This window comes from Pieris brassicae, chromosome 3 (genome assembly GCF_905147105.1).
Source record: "Pieris brassicae chromosome 3, ilPieBrab1.1, whole genome shotgun sequence".
In the NCBI taxonomy this organism is placed as follows: domain Eukaryota; kingdom Metazoa; phylum Arthropoda; class Insecta; order Lepidoptera; family Pieridae; genus Pieris; species Pieris brassicae.
The window spans coordinates 17,269,647-17,281,458 of record NC_059667.1 but is presented as its reverse complement, the minus strand read 5'-3'; the positions used below and the strand labels follow the sequence as shown (position 1 = coordinate 17,281,458).

The 11,812-nt window shown below is 31.3% G+C and overlaps 1 protein-coding gene across 1 annotated transcript; it reads right to left on the bottom strand.

Moving 5' to 3' along the window:
- Positions 1-7,344: 7,344 nt before the first annotated feature.
- LOC123706975 (mortality factor 4-like protein 1) lies at positions 7,345-11,405 on the bottom strand. Its single transcript, XM_045656677.1, has 6 exons — positions 11,194-11,405; positions 10,992-11,109; positions 9,987-10,099; positions 9,496-9,576; positions 8,854-8,944; positions 7,345-7,946 (listed from the first exon to the last, which is right to left on the bottom strand). The coding sequence occupies exons 1-6, from the start codon at positions 11,219-11,221 to the stop codon at positions 7,373-7,375; spliced, it is 1,005 nt and encodes a 334-aa protein (XP_045512633.1). The 5' UTR covers positions 11,222-11,405; the 3' UTR covers positions 7,345-7,372.
- Between the last annotated feature and the right edge of the window lie 407 nt (positions 11,406-11,812).

Sequence of the window (11,812 nt, the reverse complement as noted above, 5' to 3'; positions counted from 1 at the left end):
CTTTAATCTGTTCAAAAAGTGTTTTGCTTAATGTGTAAAAGCTATTTTAATAAAAGACAGTACCATATTATTGTTTTTAGAGCAGAATCAATACTACTAAGAGAAATATATTTTTTCCATATATCTTTAGAAAGGATTTCTTAATATAATAATTGTTTTCGAGGGTATTTGTATACAAATAAAATCAGTAGTTTATGCTATTTGAGAAAATAAGGTAGGGATAATAAATAATTGTAAGAGAGGCAATTGATATTTGTATATCTTTTAATTGCACCAGTACCTACTTTTTTTAAAACTTAATCATGTATTGTTTTATGACCCCTGTAAGCCTCCAGATAACCATAGAGTATACCAGTAACCATAGACAACTTGATTATTAGGAGAACACGCAAAGGGCCTTCTGTACTTGAAACAATGTATTGCCAAGAAACAAAACCAGGACCTCAGGATTAAACGCTTACCACTAATTATATAATTCTCTTTTTAAAATGCTATAAAGACTTAACTTGTAATATTTTTTTTAAATTTAAACTAAGAAATAAAATATAGGTAATTGAGACACTCCTCCTTTCGGTCAAAGCCAAGAAATCATGACATTTCGAAACGCATCATTGTGAGTCATTCGCCGTATGGCTGACCCAAATGGTCCTTTAAGGTCTCACCTTGAGGACCATGGGTAAGGGTCACTTGATCTGATAGTAAAAGGAAATATTTTCTTATAAGGTAAGTTAATTAAATTTATTGTTTATATGATTGTTTAATTGTTTTATATGTCTCGAGAAATATATTGTGAAGGAACCTGTTTTTTTGGTTACACTAACATATTTATAAATGCATAATACTCGTTGCCTTAAAGAGATCGCTAAGATAAGAAATTTTAACAACTGAGTTTATTAATGTCTCATTTCACTAGGGCCCGCTTTTCGGAAACTTTATTAAATGTAAACTTGAGTATTACAACTATTTAAAAATACAGGGACGAAATGCTGGCAACATTAAAGGTACTCTGCCAGAGGGACCAAACTTTAATTTTTTTTTAAATTTTCTATTTACCATTTTTTTATTACTATCTATTATATTATTGTATTATCTATATATTAATACTATGTAGGTTAAGAATATTGTAAATACTGTATATTTGTGTGTTGGAAATATCTCGATTATAATTATGCTTCGTAAATATAACTATTTAAAACAAAGTAATGCAACAGGAAAACCATTGCATCTATCAAAAATTTGTGACAATAGGCAGAAGACGAGCCTAAAAGCTGGGTTTCCGACAATTTGAAATGTGCTCGACTTACATCACTAACAACACATTAGTCGGAACACCACTACCTATAGGTGCGCCTTCTGTATATTTGTTTATTTATATATACATATACATATTTAGAATAGAATATAATGGAATTATTTAAATTTAATATTTCGATGGAAATTAAAACAATACTTGAAGTAGTTTGTTTTGGTTTTACGTTTTTTTTTAAATCTTATTTCTTCTGGTAACTTTATTAATCATGCTATTTGATGCTGCATGATGCTTCTGATGCTCTGCTTCTGAGTTTTTATTTTAATGGGACAAGAAGCAAACAAGCAAGCCGCCCATTATCATCTGCAACGCTGGGGCTAGCGCTAGTTGCCGACCTTACAGGGAATTATACGCTTTTTTCTTGAAGACCCCTAAAGTTTCGGTTTAGAAATATTGGCGTTGTAGAGAGATTCTAATTTCTCTAAGGAGATGACACGCAACCTACAAACATTGATGTAACTAATTGACGTGTAAACTGTTTTTTTAAGGTCAGAAAGAACATAACGTGTAAAATATCAGAGATTACAACATTTAGTGACTTAACTCTAAAATACCTTTTCATATTATGATCTAAATGAAGTTTGATAATAATTTACCAAAAACATTGAACGATCTAGCTTCTAGAGAGGTTAAAAATCGACTTAACGTACTACTTTTGGAAAAAAAAATATTATTATTTTAATGATAATTTGCGTTAACATTTGATACAAATTTGATAACGTAATAATAAAATATTTTATATTGTGATGACGTAGTGATAAAATAATATAAGAATTGACTAAAGTGACGACTCATAATGTAATTGTAACTTCTTTTCAACCTTTTAAGACATATTTTGCACGCCATTATTAATAATTAATAAATATAAACATAATTATTATGTGTGGCAGAACATGCGAACTTTAGATTGTACTACCATAACATCTTCGTACCATATTCTTGCAAATAAATGCCCGTTTGCCTCTTATTATTAAATTTAAAAAAAACATTAATATAAAAAAGTTTGTATTCTCTGACAGTTTTTAACAAACAAAATATCAAATAATTGGTAAGAAAAACAATTATTAACACTTAGCAACAAATGAACAGGTTGTTTTCTCCTTCTCCATTCTGTTCTATCCTGGGCCTCCTCCTCTACGGCCCCTCATGGGCCCATTTCTACACGACGTCTTCTCACATTGCCTTCTCTTGGACACAATACATTTTTGTCCATTTGTCTCTATGGTTCTTAGAATTTGCCCTATTTTATTTTGTAGAGCGTCATCTACTTTGACCTTTTTCGTATTGTTCACTCCATTAATTTCATTGTTGCATTCAAATCATGTGTTAAATTTGACTGACTTTGCCTATTATAATTATTTCTTTTCAAATTGTAGATTTTGCCAATCAATATTTTCCTCCATAACTGTTGTGACTGCGCAGTACAGAAACACGACATTGAAATCGAGACCACAATCGCTATATAATAATATATTTGTTGTGTTTATATCCACGGTGAGAACTATCATTATTTTCAGGTCAAAGAATTAACTAACTCTGTACGTACATACACAGTACAGTTTATCTATGCTGTAATCTAAAGAAAATTCCTACGATAATACGGTCGACTAATTCTCACGATGACATAATATGATCGCATTGTCTGTGTAAATCACGCAAGTTTCGTGTTATTTACACATCACAATCGCTTTACTAGTTTCATATCTAAGTAGGTACTAACGAACCACCCCTGTGGCTTAGGTGGAAAGAGACAAATATAAATTGCGTACTCCTCGGAGGTCATGTAACCAATGTAACTTTATCCAATAGCTATACCGACAAGGATCCCTTAATAATGACTGTCTGGAATGTCCCGGGATCCTAAGTTTGCGACATCAGCGTTACGAATATTGAGAGAACTACAACGAACATGCATACAAAAACGCAGTCGCTATTTGAAGTTACAAAGTTAGGCCGCAGACGAAATGTTTAAGATGGCATGCTCTGATTAGATTTACAAAAACATTAATTAGTTGTATGATATCTCGAATTTACGCGAGTTTTAAATTCTGTTTCTTTCATTATTAGAAATTAGGCCTATACTTAAGGAGAGTGTTCAGAGCTGTTCGAACTAATACCTGCAGCTGAGTTTCATCATCGGACGTCAAAATCAAAATTCGTATCACCTCTACGTCCGCCGTTCCACAACTGAGGGTTTCTTAAGGCAGTTTTGCCGCTCACCACCGCTGTGTGGAACCAGGTGCTAACTGAAGTATTTCTGAATTAATTCGACTTAGGGTCCTTCAAGAAAAGAGCTTACTATTTCCTAAAAGGCCGGCAACGCACTTGCGAGCCGTCCGGCAATGTGAGTGTTCATGGGCGTTTGCCTCCTACATTAAAATAAACCTTTTTGAGCTTTCTATCGAGAAATGTATTGCATTAGTGCAGTGCACATTAAATTTAGATCTCACACCGAACATAAGTCAAAATCATTGCGCGCCCTCATAAACAGAATTCATGTTTTAAGTAGATCACTTACAATTTCTTACAACCATTTCTCATTCGTACATTGGTTTAGTCGTAAAAGTACTCAAATTCCGCATTCATGACACGGATGCTTAAGGATGTTTTAATTTGGAAAAAGTTACATGAATCATTTTAAAAAGTGAAGATGAGTCACACTTTTTGTTTCAAAAGGAAAATTGTCTCACGAGACTAAATGAGGTTAGTCTGCAATTGATATGTGTATGTGCTTAAACTTACATACAATTTTTTTAAGAACCTTTATGAGGTGAGCCGATTGGTAGCCATGTAAAGCAAAAAGTTATTTTTGACTGTATAAAATGTCTCCTGAGGGGCACATAATTAAATATTATCCTCCAAATCGAATCAGTTTAATCACTTTCTTTTAACCACTTTTGTTACTCGTTCTGACAAATTGTATTATAACTGTAATCAAAATAATCAAGACACGTAAGTAATTCAGTTAAAATGGTGCAATTATTTTTGAAGTTATACTTCTTTCAGCGCGTTAGGGAAAAATGATGAGAGTAACTTGTTACGATGCACGCGCACCGTCACAAAATCCGACACCCTGAAGTTAGCATAGACAACATTTTAATAAAAAAAATCTATTTCCTTAATTAAGTAGATTTTTTTTTGTGATGTTTAAATAAACTTTATTTTACGAGTTATGCGTTATAATAAACTTTCAATGTATTAAATACCTTTTTTCTATTGTTAGTGTCGTTTTTTCTACAAACGTAGGATAAGGCTAATATTTTTTTCACATGATTTTTATATTGTTACGCCAAAGAAGTATAACTTCTAACGCGTGTATATAACACACACGTTTGTTTATTTTATGAAACCCCTTTATTTCTAAATTAAGACTAATAAGAAATTATTATTTTATCAAAAAAGTGTTCGTAACACTTTATTATTAGTGTTGGACCCAATTGAGTTTTAACTTCTTTTACAACACTAATAGAATTAAATTATTTGGTCCCTCGGGCCGAGTACGTCACTCATTGTATTGCATATCTGAAATACAAAGAGTACATTGTATATCGTTTGTAGATTATATTTATTCTAAAATCACTTCTTCTTCAATAAACTTTTCGACATTTGTAGTCCACTTCAAATCCTATCCTGAACACATGGTGAGCTGTGTATTTTGGTAGGAGCCAAGAATAGAATCGCTGTCGTCATATGAATCTTCCGTTGCTTTACATAGCGTATAAATCGTTGCAAAACATATTATTGGACTGTACAAACTATGTCAGCGTGTCCGTTCATTATAAGTACTACGTAGGAAGAATTTGTATGGTTAATAAGCTAGTTAAAAATAAGCTTACACATACTATTTTGATACTGAAGAGTTATATTACACTGCTATTTAAATTCTCGCTAGTTTGAAATGAACTTCGGTTTCAACTCAGGTTCGAAAATTATTATCAGCGCCAATCTGTATTATACAAAAACTTGCAAAACGGACACATTTCACTCTCACACATTCGCATCAATTTATTGGTCGTACGACAAATATGTTTTGTAACATAATTTCATATTGTTTTGCGAGAATCAAACTCAAACACGCTATGACGGCGCTCTATAGGCAGGAAAAACATTGAAGTCAATTCGAAATAACTCGAACGATTATTATAATAATTATAGGCGTTGCTCTTAATACTAAATATGGATGTTTATGGTAATAAAACCACTATAGATATAAACAAATCAATCATGCTAATTTTGATTGATTCATTTGCATTTTACAGTAATGGCAGCGATTTGACAATTTATGTACACTACTGATAATATTTTCCATAAAGACTAAACCTTTGTACATGTTTGATAAACACAGACTCCTAAAAAGCTTTCTTCAAGCGTAATACGAATTTCAATACATTCATAACTAAGATAATAGTTGTAGTAAGTAATTTTTGTGTGGTTTTAAGATGTTTAATGGGTACGGCAGTCTCGGACCAAGTTCAGATGGATAAGGTCGAACCTACTTTAACTAAAAAGCTTTATCAGAATGCTGGTTTAAACTGGTAGCAATGTCGCCACTTACCATCAGGCATCAAGTAGCGCCAACAAGGCGCGCCAGTGGCCTTGCCTTACCAGACTAACCATTAAAGGCTCTCGCAAGCCCTGATAACAATTGTGGCGGAAAACTACACTGCATACGTGCACTCTGTGAGAGTGATTACGTGACATTTTTATACGATGCAAGATATAGGAGCTTAGGAAGGACATAAAAGCAAATACTTTACACTAAATCCAACTTCCGTACGTCAAAAATGTTTTAGACTTTGAAATACGGGAGTATTAGTTTCCGATAAATCTCGTATCTGAATCACCCCTATAAAATTCACAATAATTTTCATAACACCGCAATGCGTATAATATTAACTTATATTATTATCTACAGTTAAAACTAAAGACAAAATTTGTCTATGAAAAAAAGACACTTATCTCGTTATATTTGTGTTTTATTTATAGACATATACATCTTATTAAAATCTATTGTAAATAAGTATACATATTATTGTATTCCGAAAATAAATATTAAACCTTTTCATGTGTACATACCTACTTATAAAATTACTATTCTAAAGATTTTATGTAACTTCTATCTTTATGGATTCGGTCTATATAAGGCACTGTTTGATATGACAATATTTGCAATGATGAATCAAGCGTAAACCATATGGTGGAATACCTTGTAATTTTACACACACAGTTTAGGTCACATTCTATAAGTAAAGTAATCATACCTAGGTTTTATGGTGAATAAAAAATTGGTCTAACGAAGCGAACAGATTGACATTAATTCTAGGAACTCAGTACTTGCAATAGAAGAATATTTTTTTTTCATTAATATGGTTATTTATTTTAACCAGGTACATTTTGATGAATATGAATATTATGTATAAAAAATAACAATTTATAGTTTATACGTAAATGCGATTTATATACATTGTTGAATATTTTTGTCAAATACTTGTTTAATATTTTTAATTGAAAAAACGCCTTTCCCTTAATATTTATGACTCTGCTAAAATCAAGATATATTTCTAGATAACCTTTCATCGTTACAAACTGGTTCGAACGACCTCAGGCGATAAAATTATTTAAGAATCGCGCCACGCCGGTAATCAATGCTTTTTTAAACATGAGTCACCAGCTCTTTAAACTCGGTCAAGTAACATGTTGCTAGCGACCTCTAGTTGAAGTTATGAGCACTACAACTTGCTAATTAACAGAATTTTACAATTTATTACGGTAATTGTTGATATAGCAAGGACATCTCAGATTTATTAATTCAATAAATGTGCTTTTTTATATTTAAAAAGCAGTATTTAAACATTCTGTTCCAATGTCAGTCATTTTTGGTCTGAACTAAAATTATAGAATAGTCAATAAAAGATTATTAGTTGCATTTTACTTCATATACTTAAAATCTGATGAAAAGCACAAACAAATAAAAAATGAATAATTTTATTTGTATACGAAAGGATTAACAAAATTAACTAATAAATAACACAACCTTTTATAGTCAAAAATTTATTACTTAACCTACTGTACTTTTCTGTGATATTCGGGAGTTGCATTTCCATAGTCTTGTAAATTGAATAATGTGGACCGATTGTTCACCATATATTTGAGAAAGTCTTGTATATGAGTTAAAACATGTTGTAAAGATTTCTCGTCAAGGGCTGTGTATGCCAGCATTGGCCCCATTTTGGCGAACAGCCTTAATAAATGTATGGACCCATATATTTGGGACATTGGGGTATCGGGGTATTCAGACAAAATTTCGCTGTACTGCGGTCTTTCGAATTTGTATAATAGCTGTGACCCCAGAGTTGCATTGAAATATTCCTTTATACCCTCTGTTATGTCATTTAGTACTGATTCCTTTGCTTGATTGTGAAGTTTGCTGGATTTTTTAAATGTCAAGTAGTTGTCAACTATCTGTGAGACTGTTAATTTGGCAGGGAGGATAGCCAGTTTCTGTTGTCGCGTTATAACGTCCCAGTCGTCAACAAGCCAAACTTTTAGTTCTTCGGGTATTTTGATTTTAACTTCTACTTTTGCTAAATATTGTTCTTCCGTCTCAATTGATAGGTCTAATCGTCCACGCTTTTTTCTGGAAAAGAAATAATTCATTATTAAGAGACAGATAAGGATTCTATTTAATTTTAATTGTATTAAATGTAGGTTTCAGGCAGTTTAGTCTGTATTCTTTATGGTGGATGCTTGAAATATTATTTATAGCACTATACAATGCCATTACTACTTTTTATTACACCACCATCTAGTGACAGAAAAAGGCACAACTATTACTTTTATAAGTACAGTATATTAAAAAAATCGTTATATATACCGTTGAATTTAAAGTAAAGTTACCAAGTAGACTTTATTCAGATATTTAGTGGTTAACTTCTTGGAAAGACTAATATAAAAAACATTATTTATATAAATAAAGTCTTTTCCACATTCCAACATTGATTTTGGAAGGAAAACCACCAACTTAAATTGAAATTAATTACTACTTGTACGGTTCCTGGGTCAACGGGATGCTTCAAATAATAGAGATTTATTGATTTACTCTATATTTACCACTCGCGTGTTACAATAGAATATGAGCGAAATAATGACGTGGTAATTGCTATGTACCGAATGAATACAATTTAATAGTCAAAGAGAGTGCCTGCGTCGGGCTATACTCTCGGGACGTAACTCCGACGATTTGGGAAATCGTCACTCTTATAAGTGATCGATATGTACAGCCATGGCACGTACAAACATAGGAAATCATCATGCTTGTAAATGAGCAAAATGTGCGAGCCTTGGCACGTACATAGGGATCATCACGCTTATAAACTAAGAAAGCCTGAGTGATCAAAATGTACAGCCTTGGCTCGTACACTACTATTTATTTATTATTAGGGATTATTGGTATTTTTAACTTGTTAAAGCTTTTATTAATTATTAAAAGGGGGTTCTTTACATTTACAGTAGTTAGTTTAATATACAATTGTTGAAATACTCACTTAGGCTGATCAGATCCGGAATCAGCTGGTGTATCTTTGTTCTGATTCTTTGTTGCTTTTGTTGATGTAGAAGTTGTCTCAACATCTTTACCTAGAAATTGTAAAATAATAAATATCCATTTTAATACATCTGGCTAGATTGATAATACAAAAATCTCTGCAGACTAAGTACAAACAGTCAATATCAAGACTTGATGCCAAACTTTAAACATACTTTTTTCTGTCTTTGTTAAATACCTTACCTTAGTTTATGCTGTGATATAAAGTTAGACTAGTAGATTTTAAGTTGAACAAAATAAAACCTAAAATTTACAAAGCATTTGCTTATTTAAAACAATTAATGTTAACACACACACAGAGCAAGCTTTTTAAATTATTAGTAATGTTTGCTCAGTTTAAAGATGTATGCAGTTGTGTATTTAGTTAAGACAGATGTTTACATGAACCCAAGTCAACTGTGTGACATAAACTTGCTTTCTATGCCTAGTTGTTGTTCAATTATATATAAAAAGCTGCACCTCTAAACCATCGAAACTTACTACTGTAATTCCTAACTTATAGAATTTAACTTAAATTATAATTCTTTATATAATTGAGAATTCTCTGAATTCCATTTAACTTTGATATTATTTACAAACTTACCTGCTGGTGTAGAAGCTCTAGATTCCTCTCTTGCAGGTGTAGAGCTGGCAGCAGCTTCTGATTTCCGACCTTTAGCTGGAGCTGAAATCCATATAAACTGTTAAATATATCTATATGAAGACAATTTCAAATTATAGTTTTAACATAGATTATTTTGGTAGCTAATATAATTAAATAATTTTGATTAAAGGTAGCTTAGGTTAAATTTTCTTTACATAGCTTAAAATAATTTACTGTAATTGATTTTTATTAATTTAAATGTTTACAGTAAGCTATCACTTTTTACATATTTTTATTTATATTCTTTTAACTATGTAAGTGTGTTTATATTCAATTTATTATAATTATGTACAGTCAAACTGTAATATACTATTTATTATGTAAATATTAAAGGCTGTGAACAATCAACATTATTCAAGAACAAGACCTGGATACACACAAAGCCAATAAGTTTAATTTTAAAAATTAATATCTTTTATATGTAAACTTACTCTTTTTAGTCTTAGCTGGTTGTGCAGAATGGGCTCTCTGCACTTCCTTTTGTCTTTGGACGTTGGCTTCATTATATTTCAACACTCTGCTCTCTGGGACCCACTCATCCCAACTGGAATTCAAATAAAATTACATATCAGTAAAAATGCAATGTTAAGTATTCATTAAATAAACTTTGTTCATTCCATTAGACATATTATAAGGTATAAAAACAAAAACTATATAAAATAACAGATGTAATATGGATGGAGGTAAATGTGTATATTTTAATAACCACTTGTAACAGAACTAAACTTTCACATAATTATATTTCGTGGTTGTAATCCCGCACTATTTCCAATCTAATCTGAGGTAATAGTGAAAATCAGTCTTTTGAATTGACTAAGGGTATCATATGAATTTAGTTTAATAATAGTCTTTTAGTTTTTCTATTTATTTAATAATTAATCTAATTGTAAAGATAGAAATAATCAAATAATCAGTCAGAAATACAAAATAATCAAATAATAATCAGTCACTTCTCTGTTTGAAAATATAATCATAAAAATAAATGGCATCAATGGTCAATAGAACCAAACTTCTAATAGAACTAAATATTGTGTAGCCATCAACCGAAAAAGGCTTTCTGCATATACACTAGTTGGCTGATGCTTGCCAATCAATATAAAATTGAGATGGATTCTGCTTGATTGCAATCCCAAATTTATGAAAAAAAGTAACTTTAATTCTATATAAAATAATTTTACAGAAAACTAAATCATCAACCTTACTTGACTGAAGGAATGTTAATTATCGTTTAAATTTTTATATGATGTTTTGTTAGAAGAAGACAGTACAATCTCCCATTGAATCCTCTATCTCCCAGTTTACTTCACTACAGAAAAATATACTACTATGGTTTTACATTATAAGCAATCACAGATATAGTATGTTTAAAATAATAATTCAAAAATAGATAAATATATGCCTAAATACAAGACAAGGCAAATATAAACTAAACATACTTTTTATTCCATCCAGCATAATGAATTAAATACCGAACATGTTTGTCTTTTGTGACAGAGCTCTTAAGACATTTGGCTTCATAAATAAGTGGCCCATGGAAGCATAATACTTTTTCGCCTGTGGAGAACAGTCATTAAAAAGTTAGTCAATAAGTTAAAGAAGTAACAAATAATTTTATATATGTTGTATTTAGATAGATACCTTCAGCAAACTTCAGTTTAGGAGCCATTACTTATAATTTTACATCAAGATTCAAATATCAGCCATCAAAATATTTTAAATTGAAGACTATTGATTTATACGGAAGAAAACATAATAATTATTAAACACGTTTAATAACATTTAAACAAGTTTAAACAAAAAACAGTGAACGGTGAAAACAGGACGCGAGAATCGGCGATGACAATTAACATTAGTGTTATGATAACTGACAAAACTGTTTAAAGTGACGTTTGTATAGTTTTTCTGATCATGGACAATTGCCATTGATAGATTTCAAGCAACATTAAAACCATTACGACAAACGACCAAACGAATTTGGATGGATACCAGTGGCTCACGCTTTTTCACGGGACTATTTTCATACAAGTTAAGGTGTGACGCCTGTCGCAAAATAATTTTATTTCGTAATGAAAAAACCGCATTAAAACGGACGACAAAGGAATGCCTAAATGCTCAGTAAAATGAATAGTACGAGGGGTAACGCGGCCCTGAGGTTATCTCACGATAACCTATCCTTATGGATATTTCCGGAGTAGTCGTCACTCGGGCTAAGCTCACCAGCTCAACTAAATAAAGTCCCTTTTTAGGGAAAGGGATA

Excerpts from the sequence above, each read along its gene's own strand:
- LOC123706975 (XM_045656677.1), bottom strand. The coding sequence starts at position 11,221 with ATGGCTCCTAAACTGAAGTTTGCTGAAG. Across the intron at positions 11,110-11,193 it reads TAAACTGAAGTTTGCTGAAG|GCGAAAAAGTATTATGCTTC; the intron begins GTATCTATCTAA and ends TGTTCTCCACAG. Across the intron at positions 9,577-9,986 it reads ACCAGCTAAGACTAAAAAGA|CTCCAGCTAAAGGTCGGAAA; the intron begins GTAAGTTTACAT and ends TATGGATTTCAG.